Source organism: Schistocerca nitens, chromosome 11 (assembly GCF_023898315.1).
Source record: "Schistocerca nitens isolate TAMUIC-IGC-003100 chromosome 11, iqSchNite1.1, whole genome shotgun sequence".
NCBI lineage: Eukaryota > Metazoa > Arthropoda > Insecta > Orthoptera > Acrididae > Schistocerca > Schistocerca nitens.
The window spans coordinates 123183010-123209089 of NC_064624.1; the positions used below are offsets into that span (position 1 = coordinate 123183010).

General features: G+C 41.7%; 1 protein-coding gene across 1 annotated transcript; it reads left to right on the top strand.

Moving 5' to 3' along the window:
* Nucleotides 1-3953: 3953 nt before the first annotated feature.
* LOC126213298 (uncharacterized) lies at nt 3954-10358 on the top strand. Its single transcript, XM_049940974.1, has 2 exons — nt 3954-7826; nt 8057-10358. Exons 1-2 carry the CDS (start codon nt 7305-7307, stop codon nt 8624-8626), a joined length of 1092 nt encoding a protein of 363 aa, XP_049796931.1. The 5' UTR covers nt 3954-7304; the 3' UTR covers nt 8627-10358.
* Nucleotides 10359-26080: the final 15722 nt, after the last annotated feature.

The window sequence follows — 26080 nt, forward strand, 5'->3', positions numbered from 1 at the left end:
TCTCCAAATCTGGCCAGGATTTTACTTTAGTTATATCTGCACTGGTCTCTGGCTTTGAATATGTAACAAATTTAAAACGATTCCTTCTACTATACTTTCGCCAAGGAACGCCTGATGAACGTTCCGGCAATAAACTAAATGGACCTAACTTATTACTACAGGCTAGTCGTACTTTCTCCAAAGCACCTTGATCTTCAAATATTTTTTTATTTGCTCTGTCATCAAGTGTTAGTCTTTCAACTCTTACATTTATCCTATAAACATATGTTACAATCTTGTTAATAATTACAGAGTCATATTTATTTGCAAAGAACTTAAACTCGTCGGTTATATCATAATGTCTAGGAGTAGTGAAGTTCTGCGCATTTTCGTCCTGCTGGAAGTTCTCGCTGTAGTCAGTCAGCCGTGGTGCCGACCGAACTCGGGCCGACCTCCAGAGCTGAAGTTGACATCTGGCGGAGAACGGATGACTCCTGCGAGCTGGAACAACTTCCGGAATCGTCACCTACGAAGATTAAATATTCGGACACGGACCACGTCTGTCCTCAGATCCGAACTGCTGCCTAATGGCTTCTGTCTTTTGCTGCCCGCGCTCCACTATTTATATCTGGCGGGAGGACGTTTTTTACCCTCGGTGGTAGCTTTTTGTTATTACTCCTGCGGTATATTGCAGCACAACTTAGGGTGCTGACCTGACTTCCCCTTACTCAGCACTCTCCAGGCTTTGTTCGGTCTGTGTGCGTCCTTGCGTCAGTCTGTTGGTGGACTGCTGCTGTCAGCAAGGCTATCTGTGCCTGCCTCTTCCCAACGCCTCGGTCGCCGGCGTGCCTCTGTTTTGCCATTCTCCACTGCGTGAAGCAGCACTTATTACATGTGGTCGCAACAGCTGATAGAACACTAGTAATGTTCGTGTGCGGCCACCAAACAATCTGTCACCAACTCTCCTTCGCTGCAGCATGAAAAAGTTCTAAAGTTCTACATAATAAATGGAGATTGGGATTAAGGAAAGAGGGAAGTAGGTTTTTAATACAAACACGGCTATTGTAATTAGCATAATTATTTAACCAAAAGTTACAGTCACGGGTGCGATACTTACTTTTCTGAAACAGAGAGAAAGAAAGAAAGCTGACAGCTACTGCTTTTATATGAAAGTTGTACAAAAAGGCCTTCATCAAAATCCCCCCCCCCCACACACACTCACACGCATGTACGTGTGTGTGTGTGTGTGTGTGTGTGTGTGTGTGTGTGTGTGTGTGTGTGTGTGCGCGCGCGCGTCGCGCATAGTGATACGTACAGTGGGGCATCAAATGACATATCCTCGACTTCGGGGTGAGGCTCATGAGACAATTCCAACATATGCAGCATGTCCCATGTATCCTCCTCGAATGTAATTGGTGACCATGAGTCTGGACCTTTACAATATTCTGAGTTATGTTCTTTACGATCTTCGGAATGGCATGACCATTCTGACGAGGATACTGGTGAATTTCTTTGAAGATCATATCCTTCCATTCTTGATGTAAACAATGTGTACACTCTTCTTCAGGAGTATTGCAGGTTGTACACACACGGAAACACTCGATGTGTCATTCACCCATGTAAACTCCGCGGCACGGCCCTAGTAATTTTAAGGGCCGTGCTCGCTGCCAGCGCGCCGCCGCCATCTTGAACGCGCAGCCGCCACTTGCTGTTCCCAACTCTATGCGTTGCAGGGGGGGGCTGCGCCCCCCCCCCCCCCCCCGCCAAAAAAAAACTTCCTGCATAACGCGTTCGCCCGGGCTACGCTACAGGTCAATTTATTTATGGAAATACAGTGTACAATCTCCAACAAATTTAATATATTCATAAACTCCTTTTCCTTTACACCAAATAAATACACTTTCATTTACATTAATCTTACGTCTATTATGAGTATACAAGGTAAAGGTTGAGGGTGACATGTATGATGATTTGCCGAAGTCTCTATTTGCTGTTTCTGTCACGTGAAACGTTTTATAAGCTGTGATGTCTCTGTCCACGAAGCTTTCCAATCCAGAAACACTTGATACACCTGTACCACCTCGTACAATGGCTACCGTTAACCAGCCGTTCCCATGTGTAAATGTGTCATTCACATCAATGCTAAAATTAAGTTTGCACCCACAAAACACCGATGGTCCATCTAGAAGCGCATGTGCAGCAACAGATTTTACTGTATTCTTCTTTTTGTCAGCAGCGCGCACGCGTGTGTGTCCAATTTCGACAGAGGCGTTACTGGACGAAAGCCATATTTGTGACAGACTTCTTGTTGTGCCTGTCTGCGACTCAGCATCTCTGCTGTACAGTGAGGGGCAATCTTTCCTTTTCACAGTATCATATTTACATTAAGCGTTTTATGTGTTGATGTTTATACATTTTCGTATAGCTGTTTGGAGTAGTTCGCAGTTGTGAGCCTTCAACTTGGGAATTGGTCACTTCAGATGATCTGAAGATTGGTTAGTACATTTCTCACCATAAACAGTTTTACTAAAATGTTCACATTTTGAAATACCCAAGACTTTGTAAGATGTCAGCTGCATTTTTGTAAGCTGTTTGAACATTATTATTATTATTACTATTTTCATGAACTATTTTACAAACTGAATTTTTGAAAGAAAGGTTTCTCAAATTAGTCTACAGACAGCTCCTGTTATGGTGTTACCAGAGTAGTTAAATGGACTGCAAAATGGTGGGTAAAAATGAGTAGGGAAAGAACTCATTTATTTCTATTCGTTATTTCAAATATTATTAAAAATGATGTGTCTAATGTTATTTCATTTAGTGCTGTATGTTAGTGTCTTTTTACCATTTCCACCAGTTGTTTGTTGTTTTACTGGCTGGCATAACCCAACACCAGGCAGTTCGCCCGTCTCCACATGTCCCCACCATGCTCCACAGTGTAGGGCGATCCATCTGTCCCCGTCCCTCGCCCCCACGTCTGCCCATGCTGCCAGCAACGTGCTTAGCTGCTCCACTGCCCCCTGCTTAGCCACCTCTTATGAGCTTCCTCCGTTTCTTTTCTACAGAGAGGCTCCTGCACGAAAGAGCAGATGTGAAACTGTGAGCAGTTCTGAATACACCACTGCCTAGCAACAAGACACAAATTGAGAAATCTGCCTTCTATGATACAGAATAATCAGAAGCTGCACCATAGCGACGTGGCCACTCTTTGCAACCAAGTGCAGAGGTGTATTGTGCCAGCTGGTCATAGTGCCACCTCTGCACTGCTCGCCCACCCCACACCGACTAGCACCCAACCCCACACCAGGCAGTTCACCCATCTCCACATATTCACTCCGTGCTCCACAGTTTAGGGTGTCGCGTCCCAAGCGTGGGTATTGTGAGGGACTGAGCGACACGGTTCGTGAAAGGGATTTAGCCGGTTGACCTTAGTGAGAGGGAGACTTATTGATCTGGCTAAGATGTGGAAATCCCCGGTATGAAGGTACGAGGCTAAGAAGCGGGTGGAATTAAAATCTTGCTAACTTTAACAAGTTGCAGTTTATCCCGAATAATTACAGCTCACCATAACTGCGTGGTGATTGCATTCACAGGAAGACCAAGTCTAATACAGCGACGGTGACTGATTCCGCCATTCCCCCTGCCTTCTAGATGCTCTGCAATACTTCCTAGCGTCCTACATCAGAGTCCCGCAGCTACGCCCTAACGCTCTTCAGCGACTATCTCCGGTTGCCCGTTCCTCGGCCCGAGTCGGCTGCTGCTATCGCGCCGGCTACTGTCGCTACCTAGAGCCTAACGTCGAGAGACGAACGAGAAGACCGACCCGCAGAGCGGCGTGCTTTCAAAGTTTGTTAGCGTTTCCCCTTCGACCCCGCCAGCACTCGGCATGACGTAGTGTGAAGGCAACTTGTCCTTATTCGGTTTCGTTTGAGTATTATTGTTCTTCAGAGGCTGGGTGGAGGGATAGAGGCGCCTCTCCCTATATGGTCACGCACTGTGTCCCGTGCCCAATCATTGGCTCCTCGTGACGTAGTGCTGTCCCCACCGAAGGCCCTATTTCTTTCTCTGTCCACTCCCAGACCTCTCTCTCTAGCCAGGAATGCTTTCTGTTGATGCTCATAATTGATTGCTTATCACGAGTCCCTGCATAGAGCTTCATTTGTATCTGTCGGCTGTTTGCTTTCTTATCAAGTGCCGCTGCCCGACAGGTTTCGAAATACTTGAGGCCATGAATGATGATTACTCCTGAAGTATTTTACAGACTGAGTTCTCGAAATAAAGGTTTCTCACGTTAGTTTACAGATATTTGCTGATGTTGCAGTTGTTGTTGTTGTTGTTGTTGTTGTGTTACCAGAGTAGTTCTATGGACTATAAAACTGGGGGTAGAAATGAATAGAGACAGAATTCATCTATTTCTATTTTTTATTTTAAATATCCTATACAATGAAGTACGTGATGTTATTCATTTAGGGTTGTATGTTGGGGTTCTATTACCATTTCGATCGGTTGCTGCTCGTTTTGCTGCCTGGCAAAGTCCGTGGGGTCTTCCTATCCTCACTTCTGGCCACCCTGTCAGCTCCCACCTGCAACAGCTCAGCCGCCACCTCTGCGTGGCCGCAAAACGACGTCGAGTGCAGCGGCATCCACCCCCACCGATTCCTGGCGTTTGGATCGGCTGAGGCCCACAGCGGAAGTTACACCACAGCCGTGTGACCACCGCCCACAGCCAACTGCAGAGGCATGTTGTGCCAGCTGGTCCTGCTGCCCAGCTCTGCACTGCCCCCACTTGTCCCTCCCACACTTCTCAGTGCAGGGCGATCCAGCTGTCCTCGTCCGTCGCCTCCACGTCTGCCCCTGCTGCCCGCAACCTCGCTTAGTTGCTCCACCGCCCCCTGCTTAGCCGCCTCTTATTAGCCTCCTCTGTTTCTTTTCTACAGAGACGTTCCTGCACGAAACAGCTACATTCTTACACTCTATTCCCCCCCCCCCCCACACACACACACAGCCAATTTTGTGTGTGTGTGTGTGTGTGTGTGTGTGTGTTGGTGTGTGTGATGTCGTCTAATTTTGATGGAGACCTTAGTGGCCAAAAGTATATTTGTGACAGTCTCTTTGTTGTGCCTATTGCCCATCTGCAACTCAGCGTCCCTGGTGTATTGTGAGGGGCAACTTTCCTTTTCACAATATCATAATTACATTAAGTGTTTATATATGTTGACGTTTATACATTTTCGTATAGCTACCCTATGTAACCAAAAGTATCCGGACATCCCCAAAAACATGTTTTTCATATTAGATCTATTGTGCTGCCACTTACTGCCAGGTACTCCATGTCAGCAACCTCAGTAGTTGCTAGACATCATGAGATAACAGAATGTGGTGCTTTGTGGAACTCATGGACTTCGAACGTGGTCAGGAGATTGGGTGTCACTTGTTGTGTCCTACATCTGTGCACAAGATTTCCACACTCGTAAACATCCCTAGGTCCACTCTTTCCGATGTGATAACGAATTGGAAACTTGAAGCTCAAAAGCGTACAGGCTGACCTCGTCTGTTAGCTGAAAGAGACTGCTGACAGTTGAAGAGGGTAATATTGTGTGATAGTCAGACTTCAATCCAGACCATCACACAGGAATTCCATACTGGATCGATATCCACTGCAAGTATTTTAACAGTTAGGCGGGAGGTGAGAAAACTTGGATTTATGGCTGAGCGACTGCTTGTAAGCCACCCGTCACACCGATAAATGGCAAACGATGCCTCGCTTGGTATAAGGAGCTCAAACATTGGATGATTGAACAGTGGAAAAACGTTATGTGGAATCCAGAATGAGATTTTCACTCTGCAGCGGAGTGTGCGCTGATATGAAACTTCCTGGCAGATTGAAACTGTGTGCCGGACTGAAGTTCGAACTGGGGACCTGTGTCTTTTGCGGGCAAGTACTCTACCATCTGAGCTACCCAAGCATGACTCACGCCCCGTCCTCAAAGGTTTACTTCTGCCAGTACCTCGTCTCTTACCTTCCAAACTTTACAGAAGCTCTCCTGCGAACATTGCAGAAGTAGCACTCCTGAAAGAAAGGATATTGCGGAAACATGGCTTAGCCACAGCCTTGATGATGTTTCCAGTGCACACTCCTCTGCAGAGTGAAAATATCATTGTGGAAACATCCCCCAGGCTGTGGCTAAGCCATGTCTCTGCGATATACTTCCTTTCTTTCAGGAGTGCTAGTACTGCAAGGTTCGCAGGAGAGCTTCTGCAAAGTTTGGAAGGTAGGAGACGAGGTACTGGCAGAAGTAAAGCTGTGAGGATGGGGCGTGAGTCGTGCTTGGGTAGCTCAGATGGTAGAGAGCACTTGCCTGCGGAGCGTTACGTGGAATGACGAATCATGGTACATAGTGTGGCAATCTGATGGCAGGGTGTGGGTATCTTGAATGCCTGGTGATCGTCATCTGCCAGCATGTTCAGCAAGCAGCAACAGTAAAATTCCGAGGCTGTGGTGTTACGGTGTGATCATGTTTTCCGTGGAGGGGCTTGCACCCCTTGTTGTTTTCTGTGGCACTATCACAGCACGGACCTACATTAATGTTTTAAGCACCTTCTTGCTTCTGACTGTTGAAGAGCTATTTGGGGATGGCGATTGCATCTTTCAACACGATCGATCACCTGTTCATAATGCACAGCCTGTGGCAGAGTGGTTATACTACAGTGACATCCCTGTAATGGACTGACCTGCACAGATTTCTGACCTGGATCCTACAGAAACTTTGGGATGTTTTGAAGAATGGGTTGCCATTCCCCAAGAAACCTTCCAGAACCTGATTGAACGTATGACTGCGAGAGTGGAAGCTGTCGTCAAGGCTAAGAGTGGGCGAGCAGCATATTGAATTCCAGCATTGACGGTGGATGGCACCACGAACTTGTGTAAGTCATTTTCAGCCAGGTGTTCGGATACTTGTGATCACATATTGTATGTGGGGTAGTGGTTTTCTGGTTTTTGAGTCATCAATATTGGAATCAGTCACCTCAAACGATCTGAAGATCAGTTAGTACATTTATCTCACCTTAACCAGTTTTATTGAAGTGTTCAGGTTTTGAAATACTCGAAGCTGTGAAAGACGATTGCTCGTGAAATGTTTTACAAACTGAGTTCTTGAAATAAAGGTTTATCACATTAGTTTACAGATATTTGCTGTTGTTGCAGATGTTGTTGTGGACTACAAAACTGGGGGTAGAAATGAATAGAGAGAGAATTCATCTATTTCTATTTTTTATTTTAAATATCCTGTACAATGAAGTACGTGATGTTTTTCATTTAGTGCTGTATGTTGTGGTTTTATTACCATTTCGACCGGCTGCTGATGGTTTTGCTGCCTGGCGAAGTCAGTGGGGTCTTCCTATCCTCACTCCTGGCCCCCCTGTCAGCTCTCACCTGCAAGAGCTCAGCCGCCACCTCTTCGTGGCCACGAAACGACGTCGAGTGCAGTGGCATCCGCCCCCACCGATTCCTGGCATTTGGGTCGGCCGAGCCCCTCAGGCTGCACCACAGCCGTGTGACCACACCCTGCAGCCAACTGCAGTGGCATGTTGTGTCAGCTGGTCCTGGTGCCAACCTCTGCGCTGCCCCCACATGTCCCTCCCACACTTCTCAGTGCAGGGCGATCCAGCTGTCCTCGTCCCTCGCCCCCACGTCTGCCCCTGCTGCCAGCATCGTGGATAGCTGCTCTTTCGCCCTGTCCTCGGCCGCCTCTATCAGCCTCCTCCGTCTCTCTTCTACAGAGAGTCATGTGATTTCTCCCTGCAGCCAACTGCAGAGGCATGTTGGGCCAGCTATTCCTGGTGCCCACCTCTGCGCTACCCCCACATGTCCCTCCCACACTTCTCAGTGCAGGGCGATCCAGCTGTCCTCGTCTCTCGCCCCCACGTCTGCCCTTGCTGCCAGCATCGTGGATAGCTGCTCTTTCGCCCTGTCCTCAGCCGCCTCTATCAGCCTCCTCCCTCTCTCTTCTACAGAGAGCCATGTGATCTCTCCCTGCAGCCAACTGCAGAGGCAGTGCCAGCTATTCCTGGTGCCCACCTCTGCGCTGCCCCCACATGTCCCTCCCACACTTCTCAGTGCAGGGCGATCCAGCTGTCCTCGTCCCTCGCCCCCACGTCTGCCCTTGCTGCCAGCATCGTGGATAGCTGCTCTTTTGCCCTGTCCTCGGCCGCCTCTGTCAGCCTCCTCCCTCTCTCTTCTACAGAGAGCCATGTGATCTCTCCCTGCAGCCAACTGCAGAGGCAGTGCCAGCTATTCCTGGTGCCCACCTCTGCGCTGCCCCCACATATCCCTCCCACACTTCTCAGTGCAGGGCGATCCATCTGTCCTCGTCCCTCGCCCCCACGTCCGCCCCTGCTGCCAGCATCGTGGATAGCTGCTCATCTGCCCCATCCTCGGCCGCCTCTATCAGCCTCCTCCGTCTCTTCTACAGAGAGGCATGTGATCTCTCCCTGCAGCCAACTGCAGAGGCATGTTGTGCCAGCTATTCCTGGTGCCCACCTCTGCGCTGTCCCCACATGTCCCTCCTGCACTTCTCAGTGCAGGGCGATCCAGCTGTCCTCGTCCCTCGCCCCCACGTCTGCCCTTGCTTCCAGCATTGTGCTGTAATGCACATCTCTCTCCGGGAGACAAATATTAATTATTATCTGTAGTAATATATTAAGCTACAAATTATCATTTCAAACCTGTGTGGTCTCCGTGGTGTGCCTAGTCGACCACAGGTCCCTGTCATGCTGCTCACTCTAACAACAGAGTACATACAGGGTTGAAGACATGGAGAAAGAAAGGTATCATCACAATTTGAATGTAGAGTAATATAACTTTCTTACCTTTATTGGTCGTTGTTGCACGCTCGTGGTCCAGTGACGAATTTCGCCATCCTCTGCTTGTTAAATCAATTTGAGGTCCAGGGTGTGTATTCTACTGAGTAAGAACTGACACATATTTAAACTTCCAACTTTTATTTTATAAATGCTGATCGTGACGATATTCAATAATTTTCAATGTAACAGCTTTTCCAATACATCATTTCGTTCCGTCTAACCTTGATCTTCTCAAAGCAAGCGTATTACAAGACGTCTCAACACCAACTGCCCATTGTCTGTACACCCGCCAAACTCTGGTGCCTGTTCACTGAGCTTACAAACTGTGCAGTACTGCCAACCTTGGTTGTACATCGATATTTTATACATCTACGAAAACATAGTATGAAAAATGAAAAGTGTTTATAATATAGTTCTGTGGCAATATACCTCATGATTGTTCTCATATTAACAGTTTCGTAATAAAATAATAATATGTTTATGTTTACGTAATTAAAGTTCACTTGTTCCTTCAAGTTGATTGACGGCACCGCACACCTCGCCAGCCAGTGGTATCGGTAGTTCAAGTAGTCCGTTACACTACACACACACACCCCTCGAGATTTCATGCGAAAGAATATCGCATGAGATCTCGACGGACATGCAATGCAATGAACCACTGACCCTACTACACAAATACTAACAATCTTCTTCAAATGTCCTCTTGTGCCCACCAATCTTCTCGTCTTGAATTTTATCTCCTCATCTGTCAGGCTTCAGACTTAGTACATTGGTAATTATCCTGGAATTATATAACAATTAATGGCACATATTTATAATGGTATCTCACCCAGGGCATTTGTTCTCTATCATTCTGGGTTCGATTACCAAATTTGACTTACATATTTACATAAACAAATGTGCAAAGATTTCTACCAGTTATTATTAAACATGTAATATAAATGCAATAGTTTTAGAATATGGACTTTACATCAATTTAATGTGTGTTTCATCCTTCTCACATCAACAAATGTTTCCCCAAGTAATGTAGAATAGATAACAGTGTGAATCTTGAAGGGACAGTACAATGGGAGCAGGTTAACGCAGTCATCTTCAGTAGTAACATATTATCTTCATAGTTTTATAATAATTCACATCAGAGGTGACAGTGCAATGGGAACCTGTTAACCCAGTCATCCTTAGTACCAACATATTTTCTCAAAGATATATAATAGTTCAAATCAGTGATGGCAGTGCAGTGGGAACATGTTAACCCAGCCATCTCTTGCATCAAAATATAGAAATGATAGTGTAGATTGCAACTTGATTTGGTTTGCAGTAGTGGATCACTAGTGTTTGAAGTTCAATAATTTTTACTAAATGTGAATCAGACAAAATATAATTCCCTAACACATCATCTCTCTAACCTAAAGAATAATGCTTTACAAGCAACAAGAGTGCATCAAAATTATCTAATCCTAGCTTGTGATATCATATAGTGTACAAAAATGAAAGGAAATAAACTATATTATTGTCAATATTTTACAAACCTGTGTTTATAGTACAGGGTTATTACAAATGACTGAAGCGATTTCACAGCTCTACAATAACTTTTTTATTTGAGATATTTTCACAATGCTTTGCACACACATACAAAAACTCAAAAAGTTTTTTTAGGCATTCACAAATGTTCGATATGTACCCCTTTAGTGATTCGGCAGACATCAAGCCGATAATCGAGTTCCTCCCACACTCGGCGCAGCACGTCCCCATCAATGAGTTCGAAAGCATCGTTGATGCGAGCTCGCAGTTCTGGCACGTTTCTTGGTAGAGGAGGTTTAAACACTGAATCTTTCACATAACCCCACAGAAAGAAATCGCATGAGGTTAAGTCGGGAGAGCGTGGAGGTCATGACATGAATTGCTGATCATGATCTCCACCACGACCGATCCATCGGTTTTCCAATCTCCTGTTTAAGAAATGCCGAACATCGTGATGGAAGTGCGGTGGAGCACCATCCTGTTGAAAAATGAAGTCGGCGCTGTCGGTCTCCAGTTGTGGCATGAGCCAGTTTTCCAGCATGTCCAGATACACAAGTCCTGTAACGTTTTTTTCACAGAAGGAAAAGGGGCCGTAAACTTTAAACCGTGAGATTGCACAAAACACGTTAACTTTTGGTGAATTGCGAATTTGCTGCACGAATGCGTGAGGATTCTCTACTGCCCCGATTCGCACATTGTGTCTGTTCACTTCACCATTAAGAAAAATGTTGCTTCATCACTGAAAACAAGTTTCGCACTGAACGCATCCTCTTCCGTGAGCTGTTGCAACCGCGCCGAAAATTCAAAGCGTTTGACTTTGTCATCGGGTGTCAGGGCTTGTAGCAATTGTAAACGGTAAGGCTTCTGCTTTAGCCTTTTCCATAAGATTTTCCAAACCGTCGGCTGTGGTACGTTTAGCTCCCTGCTTGCTTTATTCGTCGACTTCCGCGGGCTACGCGTGAAACTTGCCCACACGCGTTCAACCGTTTCTTCGCTCACTGCAGGCCGACCCGTTGATTTCCCCTTACAGAGGCATCCAGAAGCTTTAAACTGCGCATACCATTGCCGAATGGAGTTAGCAGTTGGTGGATCTTTGTTGAACTTCGTCCTGAAGTGTCGTTCCACTGTTATGACTGACTGATGTGAGTGCATATCAAGAAACCTGAAGCGCGGCTTCAGCCGAACAAAAACTAGTTTTTCTACGTATCTGTAGTGTGTCGTGACCATATGTCAATGAATGGAGCTACAGTGAATTTATGAAATCGCTTCAATCATTTGTAATAGCCCTGTACTTTCTTGCACATTACCGTACAGCCTTTATCCATTCCGTCCTGTTACTCTCATACCTTTCCCTCATATCACATCATGTGTATAAACTAGCTGATTTCTTTCAATGTAGTTGTAAGTAATTCTGTGGAGGTTCAAGTCTCCATCCACACAAACATGTCATTGTTTGCTCATATGTGTAAAATAGAAGATAGCAATTGCTTGGTCAATTCAGTTTTTTATGATGTACAACAAAATGGTAAATACATCCCTAATCCTAAAAATGTATAGAAATGGTAATCAATCATATATAAAACTTCCCAAAACTTATGGCATAGGTGATATGTAATGTGTAGTTATGTACAGTGTGTAGCATCCTTCTTCATTTAAGGTCCATGCTTCACAAACAATAAAAATATAGAATAACCAAGTAAACCGTCGAGTCTTCTCCTCTCTGCCACCAGCACACAGCCATAAACCGTTCCTTGTCTTATTGAGAGAACCTGAGATACCTTAGTGAGCAATAGTCCAACCAGTACCAATGTCCACAAGGTCTACATGTCTCCGTGAGAGCCACATAGTATTCACAACTTGCAGATACTGGTTTAGCATCACCATAAATGTGTCTGAACACTGGTTCATACAAACATACTGCAGTCTCCAAAGCCTCATACTTCCTGTCACACAGTTTGCAGTATGAGCAGATTACAGCAGTCACTTCCTCCAACAGTCACATAATATGTCGCAGCACAAAAGTCACAACAAGAGTTCACCTCACCAGTGAGGAAATGTGTTTAGTGGTTACGAATCACCTGTGCCACAAGTATCATACACTGTCCAACTACCGTATTTACTCGAATCTAAGCCGCACTTTTTTTCCAGTTTTTGTAATAAAAAAAAAAAAAACGCCTGCGGCTTAGAATTGAGTGCAAAGCAAGCGGAAGTTCTGAAAAATGTTGGTAGGTGCCGCAACAACGAACTTCTGCCGTCGAATATATGTAGCGCTACACAACCATGCTTTGTGGGCACAAAGATAAATACTGGCTCCAAAACCTCTGCAACAGTAAATAAATTTAAAAAAAAAATGGTAGAAGACGAGCTTTTTTTTTTTCTCCGCCCCGAGTTTCGACCACTGCATTTTCATACATTATCCAACGAAGTAAATACAAATTCCGTATTGTTCATCTTCGAATGTAGCAGAATTTCAATGTGCTACGAAAATCCGACTGGCAAGACTGTTACGGATGTTTGTCAATATGGCCAACTCTACGTTCCGAGTTTTTTCGTACCTGTGAGAAGAAATGGTTGCTAATAGGAACCTGATGAAATGTGAATCACATGCACTATTCTCTTCACCATAAGAATAATACGAATATAAACATTTTGCCATGTATTCTTTCGTGTTTGCTGCTATCTCATTTAAATCCTGTCTGCCTGATAAACTACGAAACTAGAGTGAGACAACAGCAAACGCGGAAGAATATACGTATCGTGTCATGTTTATATTCGTATTATTCTTATGCCTAATAGTGATACAGTCAGAAATGAAGCACGGCAACTGACTAGATTTTAAATGTATGATGACTAATTTCTGTGCAGAATTTGATGTACTAAAGAAGCGGCCGCAAAGATTTATTTATTTATTTATTTATTTCTTACACCATGGATCCAACTGTGACAATTTCACATGGATGTAGTGTGTGTCAATTTTTACATTGTCAATGACAAGTACTTGTACACTATGTTTACAGATAAAGAATATAAAGTTACTTAACCATTACAATGATCCATAACACAATATAATGGAATGAGAATCCTTAGACCTACAGATTACAGGTATAAAACAAAGTAAATTAAACCTGAAAAGGTCATATAACCCAGACTGTTAAATATAAGCAGTTAACACTAAAAGAGTTACATATGTGACAAGAATGTTCAGCTTAATATTCAATTTATATGATAATACATCATATTTTAAGGCCGTTTCTCACTGTGTTTCATAAACTCTTCCAAACTGTAAAATGACATGGCTAAAAGAAATTGCCTCAGAAGCTCTTTAAATGTAGATTTGTTGGCAATTTCACATTTGATTTCTGGAGGAAGAGCATTAAATATCTTTATACCAGAGGACTGTACACCCTTCTGCACAATCTTCAAATTTTTACCTTCAGTGTGGAAATCATGTTTCCTCCTTGTGTTATACTGATGGTATTCACTGTTACATTTGTATAAATCAGTGTTTTTACTTATGAAACACATAAGTGAATATATATATTGAGAAGTAGTTGTAAGAATTCCCAGATTCCGGAATAGGCTTCTGCAGCTGCATCTAGGATCTACACCAGACATCACTCTTACAACACGCTTCTGAGCAATGAATATTTTCTTTGCAAGAGGTTGATTTCCCCAGAAAATAATTCCATATGCCATCAAAGAATGGAAGTAACCATAGTATGCAGCTTTTTTAATGCTTAAGTTTGCACTGACAGAGATGATTCGCATTGCAAAAACTGAAGAGCTGAGTCTCTTGTAAAGATCTAAAATGTGATGGGACCAGTTTACTCTACAGTCAATCTTCACGCCTAGGAACTTTGTTACTTCCACTCTTTCTATGACCTGTGTGGCATATTTAACAGTCATTTCTTCCTCAGTTTTGGCAGTTGGGGTGAACTGAATATAATTAGTCTTACTCAGGTTTTCAAACGGAGAAAAATTTTCGCTAAACTCTCGTTCAGAACATGTTCTATCATACGCAGTCTATTATTTGGTTCTTGTTGATCATTATCAAAGAAAGCAGCAGTGTAAGTAACAACAAATAGCAGTCTCTTGCCATTGTTTCGCTAATGAGACGATTCCTCTTTTTTTTAAGCGGCGGTAGCACGCACGAAAGCAAGTCATGTCGCGAGCGGCGACAGGCAGTAAACACGCATTATCAAAATGCGACAAACAATGCATGACACAGTACAGTAATGCATTTTCAGCTTAGAGTGACATAAACACCTATAACAAAGAAAACGGCACTTATCAGATCAAAGCAAAATAAGCAATCGATTCAAACCAGACGAAGCACGTGAAAAAGGAAGGGTACCCGTATAAATACGGACGGAGCGCCTGACACATAGCAATGGCTACCTGGTAAAGCTTAACTGCTAAGCTTACGACTCGAACCAAACTACTGTAGCTGTATCGTCTTTCATTCGACCTAAATTGTGTCTCATATTACAATGGACCAACTTTGTTTCGATTTGGAGGTGCGGCCTAAAACTTTTCTCCCCCCTTGAATTTCGAGTCTCAAATTTCAGGTGTGGCTTAGATTCGGGAAATTTTTTTTCCCTTTATTTCGAGTCTCATTTTTCAGGTGCGGCTTAGATTCGAGTGCGGCTTAGATTCGAGTAAATACGGTACTCTGAGCTGACCATGCAATTACATTACTACACCTTCTCTCAAACTTCTTGGCGGTTCCAGAGAATGATCTTTGTATTAAAATTGTTTCACAAGAATGACAACTGATACAGCAAGTATCACATTTCCAGTGTCTTTGTATAAAGTATCATCAGCAAAGTTACATCGTTATGACCTCAGCCTGAATATTTCTTACGGTTTCTCACCTAGTAATAGGTATTTGAATTGTGTCATCGTACTGTACAAGAATAAGTTGAACATTGTGTTCATATGCTACAGTTTCCGTCTCTTCTGAATGTTAATCATGGCATGTAAAATCTTGACAAAGCATAGTTATTCACAACATGTGACTACAGGATTTCAGTTGTTTCAAAATTTTGTTCAAAGGCAATACAATTTTTCAGCCTCGCTCTAATATCATGTGTAAGACTACAGATTATATATGTATGCAGATGATTGGTATTTTCATATTTATAAGTTCACAGTAATTGTTAAGTGTAGTTTGATTTCAGATTCTTGAGTGTCAAGTGTACATTTCTTTCTTATATATTTTGTTTTCATTGTTTGTCAGTATTATATAAATGTTTGCGTATCACAGATCCAATACCAGAAACAACGTAAGTTTGAATGAGATGTCTCAGTGGTACAGCAAAAACATCACAACTCCAGAAATTTTGAATATAAAGTAGCATAAAGCTTACTTATAGAAAGTTAATTAAAATGTAAAACGGGTTCACTAATGAAAAGGTTTACCACTGAAAAATCTCATCTACTGTTATACCTCTCCAATTCAAATGCAGTACTTCTCTGTACGTTGGTTGTGGCTCAACGAGAAACTACATAATGAACATAATGTATATTTGTGGTCTAAAAGCATAGTTCAAGTATGTTTATCATGCAAATGATATTCATATCCCTCTTTCAGAAGTGTACACCTGACCAGATATCTACCTAGGTGCACAGAGCACATGTTGTCAAACACAAAAAAAAATGACTAGTGATCAGTTATAACGCCACATGGCTGGATAGTGTGTTTCAAACTTCTACAGTTAACGGCATAAGACAAAGTTGTGAAATACTGACCAATACAATGGTTAAGAGTTCATAAGCATAAGCAATTGTGCAAATTCGACACAATACTGGATTACACAGTAAACATACAAACTTTCTACCCGAACACAGATACATAGCACAAGGGTGAATAGATAAGTAAATTAATAAACTGGGCCAAATGACCTCCAGAAACCAAATGCTGCAATAAGTGCATATTAACATAATTATTTATATTACAATTAAAATGATATTTTCAAAAGGCATGAGCATGACTAAATTTTCCAAGTTAGCATTCATTATGTAAGACAAGAGCATAAGATATTAATTCTGTAAACCATAAATATATATATATATATACAATATTGCAAACTGACTGGAAAAATTCCAGATAGAAACAGTAACCTTAGCTCTGAGAGTTTGACACTGTAAATATTAACATGGACTTTTATAGTGTTTCAACTCAGTGATGTTTCGTAGACCGAAAAGTTTTCTAGATTCTCGATAGATCAACCTAAAGGCATTTGGATGAGGATTCTCAGATATTACAAAAGGTCCCATATGTATGTCAAAGAATTTCTTAAGTTGCCCACATAATGATTTTGACTTCTCTACTGTTTTCACAAGGACTAGATCACCAACTTTAAACTCGCTCATCCTTCCTCTCTTGTCATGTCTAGCTTTTCTAATTTCCCCTTGCATTTTTATATTCCTCCTTACTATTTCCTCTCTTTCCTGTTTTGTCAGACTGGTACATGTTGGAAACTCAACCAATTCACTAATAAAATTTGGTGGCTTTTTGTCAAAAAGTATCTCATAAGGGGAGAACCCAGTTGAACTGTGCTGTAGGCTGTTCATCACATCTTCAAGTTTGCTAATGTGTTCTATCCAGGTGTTATGGTCAGTATGACAGTAAGCTCTAAATAATCTCCCAATTTCCCGCATGTATCTTTCTGCTGGGTTGCTCGAAGGGTGATAAGCTGAAATAAGAATATGGTTAATTTCCTCCCTATACACGAATGATTCCCAAGTTTTGGATGTGAATTGTGATTCATTGTCACTGAGAATTGCCTTGGGTACTCCCACACATTTAAAATAGTCTCAGGTAAAACATGAAATAATATTCTTGCTAGCAGCATTTCTCAATGGGTATAACCTAATAAATTTAGAAAACAGGCCCACAACTACAAAGACATACATAAACCCTCCTCTAGAAGTTGGCAGTCTTCCATACAAGTCAACTGCTACAATGTCAAGCTGTTGTTTAGGATTTATATTTTGCATCTGACCCCTACTCGTCTGATTGGTCACCTTAACTCTCTGACACAGGTCATAAGTCGATAGGATTTTCCTAACCGTCCTTGCCATATTGTAAAAGTAAACATTTTCCTGGATTTTCTGAATACATTTGAGTGCTCCACAATTGACCATAACTCTCATGGGTATGTTTCACAAGTAAGTTAACAAATTTATGTGGCCAACACAATTTCCATACCTCACTATCTTCCTTCATTCTCCTAAACAGTATTCCTCTATGAACTTTGTAATATTGCCCTACTTTTTCCTTTCCCTTTTTTCCAGTATAACTTTTCACCAACTTCCACTCTGAGTCATGGTTCTGAAATCGTCGGATATCATTGCAAATTTTCATGACCTCTTTCTCTTCACTTATTAATACCTTTTAGATACATGATTCTAAATTCATTCCCCTCTTCATTACCATTGTCACCAGTTGATTCTCTCAAAGGATACCTGGAAAGAGCGTCTGCCATGCAATTTTCTTTACCTTTTATGTATCTGATGGTGTAGTTAAACTGCTGAAGAAAGAGTGGCCATCTTGTGACTCTACTATGGTGTAACTTACATTCTTGTAAATAAGAAAGTGCTTTGTGATCAGAAAAGACTATTACCTCATGACCCACTAAATAATTTTTAAACTTTGAAAAGGCCCAGTGTACAGATAACAATTCCTTTTCTGTAATGGTGTACTGTCTGTCGTGTTTCTGCAATGTCCTGCTGGCAAAAGCAATTGATCTATGTTCTTCTACCCCATTCTCTATCTTCACTTGGGAAAGATGTGCCCCCAAACCATAGTTGCTATTATCAGTCATCAGACAGAATGGTAATTCAAAATCTGGTCTAAACAAGATTTTACTTTTTATCAATTGATGTTTGATCTCTTCAAAAGCAGTCTGACAATCTTTGTCCCAAGACCATATGGTATTTTTCTTAGGCAAATTCCCCAATCATGGTGCATTAAGCATCTGAGTAGCACAGAACTTCCTATAAAATCCACGCATTTCAAGGAATGACTTCAGCTGTTTCTTATTTCTAAGAGGTGGAAACTTTGCAATAGCTTCAATTTTCTCATCATCTGGCATTATTCCATTCTCTGATATAATGTGCCTCAAGAATTTCAATTGTTTTACACCAAATTTACATTTTGATAGCTTGAGAGACATGCCTCCTTTCCTAAACTCCTCACAAATTCTCTTAAGTAACCCAATGTGTTCATCCCAACTTTTTCCCGAAACCAAAATGTCATCCACATATATAGTTTGTTTACTTAACAATTCATTTCCCAAAACATAATCCAAGGCTCTAATAAATTCTGCAACAGAAACACTTAAGTCCAAAAGGTACTACAGTAAACGTGTAACATTTTCCTTTGTATAGGAATGCTGTGTATTTCTGAGATTCCCTTGCTAATGGTATTTGAAGAAATCCCGAGGTCAAATCCAAATTTGACATAAATTTTGCATGTTGAAACTTGTGTAGTAATTCATCAATGTTTTCAGGATGATCAGTTTCCCTACATAATAATCTATTGAGAAATCTGGAATCAAGGACAAGTCTTACACTGTTATCTTTCTTGGCAATAGCTATAATTGGATTGTTATATTCACTATTGCATCTTTGAATAACCCCCCAAGTCTCCATCTTCTCCAACTCTTTCTCTACTGCTTTTCTCCTGCTTATTGGAATACCATAAGGTTTCATGAAAAATGGTTCATGGGGCTTAAGTAAAAGTTTCATTCATAACCTCTTACTCTGCCTGGTCTGTCACTAAATACATCAGAATATTCCGATAAAAGTTCCTTAAGGTCAGATTGCTTTTCGTGGATTAAATTCCCTGCTTCTACAATTTTGTTTTCTATTAAGTTTTGATAATCCACATCATCAGAACTCTGTTGTCCAAAACAATCTAAATATCCCCCATCATCAGAAAAATCTACCCCCCTGATCTGATTATGACTATTGCTGCACTTCTCAATGAAATTCACTTTACACCTCTTATTGTTATCTGTAGGATGAACAAGTATAACAGTTTTGCTTCCCCAGTCAAATCCCATCTCCACTTTCACTATCCAATCCATGCCCAAAATTATATCTTCACTCAGCTCCGGAATGACAAGGCAACCCTGCCCATAAATCACATCTCCAACTTTGAAAGATAAAAGTACCTGACTTTTTAGTGTTTTGCTGAATCTTCCTGTTGCCCCCCTGATTGTAACCCCTACTACTGGCAATTCTGCAAAATCATGGTTTTTATTTATCTTATCCCTTAAATTTTCACTGACTCCTTATATGGGGCTCCCTGTGTCAGACAACAACCCAGCCAATCATTAATACAAATTTGTATATAAGGGCTACCTATATTTTCACTCTCTTGCTCATCAACATCTTCATGCAACAAATCATCTTCCACACTTTCAAAATTTAGGTCATCATTTTGTTTAACATAAGCTAAGGTATTTTCAGTCTGCACATTGTGCACAAGACAATCAGGTTTCTCCTCACAAACATAATTAGACACATTATTGATATCATTCTCCATAAGCAATTCTTTACATATTACAGCCACTTTTGCTTGCTCCCACCAAACTGGATAAACCTTCTTGCAAATTTCCAATAATTGCCTCCAAAACATATTATCTTTATTACCCTCATTAAGCTTATCCCACAACCTACAAATAAGTATCTGTTCCTTGTTTTCTATGTTAATAATTACCACCTCCTCATTCTCAGCATCTATCCTATTGATCACTGATGATGCACTGACCAACATGACTGCTTCCTGATCCTCCTGTACTGAACAATTACTATCATTACTAACACCCTCCTCCTTAATACCCACATCTGCATAATCCTTAACCACAACAAAAACTTTTACCTCACTTCCATATTCCATAGCATTTTTATCTTCAACAGCCTCTTCTTCAGAATCCTTCAATACCTCAACACATGATTCAACTTCCCTAACATCAACCACTTCAATATTATTCCTCACGTTAATATCACACCCTTCTTCCTTCAGTTCTACAACGCTGTTGTTCAGTACTTGAGTCTCATTCCCACTCACAGAAGTCTCCACATCATTCAGATCACCATTTACTACAAGTTCATCAGAATACATTAATGCATCAATTCTGTAAGTATCATAGCTGTCATTAGTATTATTAACATAGGAACAACCCCACCACATCACCTCTCTCTACATTTTCTTCCTCCATGAACAAATTCTTAATTTACATCTCCACTGATTTCTGAATCATCATTACTAATGTGTGTACAATTAGTTTTGCTTGCCCCGCCCCCCCCCCCCCCAAAAAAAAAAAAATCACTTATTTGCTACCAAAATTGTTTTTCAAAAGGTCTCTTAACATTTTCAGGTGTCCTTATTGTATTAATAATCTGTCTTTTTCCGTAATTATTCTGTCTATGCCTACTTTGGTTTCTCATAGCCTGATTTCTAAAGTTAAATCTGTTCGTCCCAAACTGTCAGGCCCTCATCGGGACGGCTCCTAGTTTAACCGGCCGTATTCATTCCCATCTTGTCTTCTATCAGAATTTTCCCATTGTCTATTCCTGTTTCCCCTATAATTATTGCTTTCCCTGTTCTCATTTTGTCCCCAGTTCCCTTTCACTTGCCTATTGGGGTTTCCCTGATAATTCTTATTTCGATTTTGCTGATAATTTTGATGATTCCCATTATAATTACCATTGTCTCTCCTTGGATTATTCCCACTATTAAAATTTTGGTCCCCCCCCCCCCCCCCCCCCAATGGTTTTGTTTATAGTGGTGTCCACTAAACCTTTTGTTTCTCTCCAATGCACGATCTAATTTTTCCACATAGTTCAAAAATTGTTCAGTAGAGTCATCTGGCCCATAAACTAGGTCCCACTGAAGTCTGTTTGGTAATCTTCGTCTTAGTGCATCTATTTGCGTTAATTCATCAAAAGGTCTGTCCAAATGTGTCAATTTTCGTAACTGTTTCTCACAAAATTCTCTCATTGTGCCATCACATTCTCTAAAATTAGGTCCATTAAGGAAATCACTTTTAATTTTAGCCTGAACTGATTCTGAGGAAAATTTATTCAAAAAGCTTTTTTCAAATTGACTGTATGTTACATTAGGAGTGGTGGATAAATTTGCCCTCATCAAAGCTTCACCATCAAGAAAATTTTTAATGAATTTAATTTTTACAGTGTCACTCATTTCATACAAAAAATTTTCACCACAATTCATAATGAAGTCAACAGGGTGTAATTTTCCGTCCCCTGGAAAATTACGCACGTTAACACCTGGCCAAAATCCGTTAAATCAAGTCGCCACCGATTTCATGGCTGAATTATCCCGAATCTCAGTTAATTGTTTCTGTAATCATGCTACCTCATGCTCATCATCTTTAATCACAGCGTTAGAACAATCTACATTATGCTCAACAGGCTTTCCTTTTTCATAACATTGTTTTCAAGCATTGACAATTTGCCATCAAAATTTTTTGTATGCAAGTCAGTTCTGGTAATCATTCCCCCCTCTTTAATTTTTCTTTCATTTGCAAATACTTCGAAATTTTTCGCGGTTTCTTCCACTTCCCGTTTGATTGTTAGTTCGACTTTATTGAGCGTATCTTCTACGTCCCCCACCCTATCCTCAGTGTTATTTGCGTGTTATTCTAAATTGATTTTCATTAATTCCATGTCAGATCTGATACCTTCGCTTACTTTAAAGAATTTCTGAGCCAACTGGCTATTTTCTTTCAAAAATTTTTCTTCTACACGTTTTGAATTTTCTAACAATTCGGTTTTTAAATCAGACACTTTATTTTCAATTACGTTCTTCAATTCAGAATTTTATTTTAATAGTAATCGCAACATCCTCGAAGTATCTAATTCTTCAACGTCATTTTTTTATTATGTATTCACCATTCCTGTACTGGTACTAACAACACCACTTGCATTCGATTTTGCCTCCCCTCCCCCACACCCACTTGATACTTTGCAAGATCCTCTGTTATCTTCATTTTAAAGCAAAAAATTTTAAAACTTATTAACCCACAAAATACATCTAAAAAGGTCAACAATATGAACAAATCAATATATGCACTTATCTTGTTTTTTGCGTGGTCTCGCGTCCGCCGTAAAGTGTAGGCCTAATTTTGTTGTTGTGTAATTGCTTCTGTCCATTAATAAATATTATTTGCCTTCGTTGGATTCATTTTCCTCTTCCTCTTTATTGGCTGATTCACTGTTACTGTACATATTGTTACCTGTGAACATAGAACAAGCATCAGTTCAAACAATGCAATTTAAATCCTGGGCGAAGAGTCCCCATATGTGTTGAACCTCTCTCATTCAGGCAACAAATATTAAATAGCCAGAATGAGATTTTCACTCTGTAGCGGAGGGTGCGCTGATATGAAACTTCCTGGCAGATTAAAACTGTGTGCCCGACCGAGACTCGAACTCGGGACCTTTGCCTTTCGCGGGCAAGTGCTCTACCATCTGAGCTACTGAAGCACGACTCACGCCCGGTCCTCACAGCTTTACTTCTGCCAGTATCTCGTCTCCTACCTTCCAAACTTTACAGAAGCTCTCCTGCGAACCTTGCAGAACTAGCACTCCTGAAAGAAAGGATACTGCGGAGACATGGCTTAGCCACAGCCTGGGGGATGTTTCCAGAATGAGATTTTCACTCTGCAGCGGGGTGTGCGCTGATATGAAACTTCTGCCTTTCGCGGGCAGAAGTAAAGCTGTGAGGACCGGGCGTGAGTCGTGCTTCGGTAGCTCAGATGGTAGAGCACTTGCCCGCGAAAGGCAAAGGTCCCGAGTTCGAGTCTCGGTCGGACACACAGTTTTAATCTGCCAGGAAGTTTCATATCAGCGCACCTCCGCTGCAGAGTGAAAATCTCATTCTGGAAACATCCCCCAGGCTGTGGCTAAGCCATGTCTCCGCAGTATCCTTTCTTTCAGGAGTGCTAGTTCTGCAAGGTTCGCAGGAGAGCTTCTGTGAAGTTTGGAAGGTAGGAGACGAGATACTGGCAGAAGTAAAGCTGTGAGGACCGGGCGTGAGTCGTGCTTCGGTAGCTCAGATGGTAGAGCACTTGCCCGCGAAAGGCAAAGGTCCCGAGTTCGAGTCTCGGTCGGGCACACAGTTTTAATCTGCCAGGAAGTTTCAAATATTAAATACACTACTGGCCATTAAAATTGCTACACCAAGAAGAAATGCAGATTATAAACGGCTATTCATTGGACAAATATAGTATTGTAGAACTGACATGTGATTACATTTTCACGCAATTTGGGTGCATATATCCTGAGAAATCAGTACCTAGAACAACCACCTCTGGCTGTAATAATGGCCTTCATATGCCTGGGCATTGAGTCAAACCAAGCTTGGATGGCGTGTACAGGTACAGCTGCCCATGCAGCTTCAACACGATACCACTGGCGCATTGTGACGAGCCAATTACTCGGCCACCATTGACCAGACGTTTTCAATTGGTGAGAGATCTGGAGAATGTGCTGGCCGGGGCACCAGTCGAACATTTTCTGTATCCAGAAAGGCCCGTACAGGACCTGCAACGTGTGGTCGTGCCTTATCCTGTTGAAATGTAGGGTTTTGCAGGGATCGAATAAAGGGTAGAGCCACAGGTCGTAACACATTTGAAATGTAACGTCCTGTGTTCAAAGTGCCGTCAATGCGAACAAGAGGTGACTGAGACGTGTAACTATGGCACCCCATACCATCACGCCAGGTGATAAGCCAGTATGGCGATGACGAATACATGCTTCCAATGTGCGTTCACCACAGTCGCCAAACACGGATGCGACCATCATGATGATGTAAGCAGAACCTGGACTCATCCGAAAAAATGACGTTTTGCCATTCGTGCACCCAGGTTCGTTGTCGAGTACACCATCGCAGGTGCTCCTGCCTGTGATGCAGCGTCAAGGGTAACCGCAGCCACGGTCTCCAAGCTGATAGTCCGTGCTGCTGCAAACGTCGTCGAACTGTTCGTGCAGATGGTTGTTGTCTTGCAAGCGTCCCCATCTGTTGACTCAGGTCTCGAGACGTGGCTGCACGATGCGTCACAGCCAAGCGGATAAGATGCCTGTCATCTCGACTGCTAGTGATACGAGCCCTTTGGGATCCAGCACGGCGTTCCTTATTACCCTCCTGAACCCACCGATTCCATATCCTGCTAACAGTAATTGGATCTCGACCAACGCGAGCAGCAATGTAGCGATACGATAAACCGCAATCGCGATAGGCTACAATCCGACCTTTATCAAAGTCGGAAACGTGATGGTACGCATTTCTCCTCCTTACACGAGGCATTACAACAATGTTTCACCAGGCAATGCCAGTCAACTGTTGTTTGTGTATGAGAAATCGGTTGGAAACTTTCCTCATGTCAGCACGTTGTAGGTGTCGCCACCAGCGCCAATTTTGTGTGAATGCCCTGAAAAGCTAATCATTTGCACATCACAGCATCTTCTTCCTGTTTGTTAAATTTCACATCTGTAGCACATCATCTTCGTTGTGTAGCAATTTTAATGGCCAGTAGTGTATCATCAATTATTTTATATCAAATTATGACATGTTTAAAAACCTGTGTGGTCTTCCTGGTTTCAATAGTGGACCACAAGTCACTGTCAGTCTGTTCATTTTATTAACAGAACATAAGAGACTTAAATATTTGACAAGAGAAGGTAACTTCACAGTACGAACATGAAATAATTTAATTACCTTACCTTCAATACTCGTTGATCCTTGTTCGTTGTCTAGGGGTAACTTCTGGATTTGCTGTAATTGTTACTACAATGGGTCCTTGGGTTTGTAATATGCTATGTAAGAACTGATACTGTTTAAAGCTTTCCATATTATATATTTTTGTAATATCATTTTCATAACAATCAGTAGTTCACCAATATAAGCTTTTCCAACATAAGTCGTCGTCTCAAAGTGTTCAACAACATGATCTTTCTCAAAATCGTCCGTTTCTCACGACTTCTCAAGACTCACAGTCTCTTAGACTCACCAAAACGTGACTGTCCCTTAGCCTCACCCGGCAAACCGTTTCTGCATAAATAATCAAAGACTTTCCAAAGTACAGAGGTTTGCCAACATGAATTGAGCATAGATATTTTATACATCACACGTATACACTTATGAAAACAGTAAGAAAATTGAAGAGAGTTCTCAAATAGTTCTGCAGCAATACATAATACAATTTTCCTGCAAATTATTAGTTTTTATAATAAAATGATAATATTTCAGTTTATGTTGATGTAATTAAAGTTCACTGTAATTTTATATTAATATAATTTTTCTTTTATGTCGATTCATGGCACCGCATAGCTCGCCAGCCAATGGTATCGATAGTTTCAGCAGTGTGTTACATTACAATGTCCAGAATATGAAAAAACAGCTTATTGTACTTTTAATGGTTTTTTTTCAATAGATTCTATCAAACTTAGTATCGTATCCACTCTGTCCATGGCTTCCATTGACTCATTGTAGTAAAGAACACACTTCGATTTTTGGACTTTCTTTCCGATTGTTTTGTCCGTTTTTTTTTTTTTTTGCTATCAACTAACTCCATTGTGTTGCAAGTTGTTAGCATCCACACTTCCTCTTATCATGCCATTTCACTGCCAGTAAAACATCAGATGACCTACACTGCGCCTCTCCTTTCTTCAAGTGTGCATC

Coding starts and splice junctions, on each gene's coding strand:
- LOC126213298 (XM_049940974.1), top strand. CDS start 7,305: ATGTTGTGGTTTTATTACCATTTCGACCGGCTGCTGATGGTTTTGCTG. Junction 7,827..8,056: donor CAGCTATTCCTGGTGCCCAC/CTCTGCGCTACC, acceptor CCTGGTGCCCAC/CTCTGCGCTGCCCCCACATG.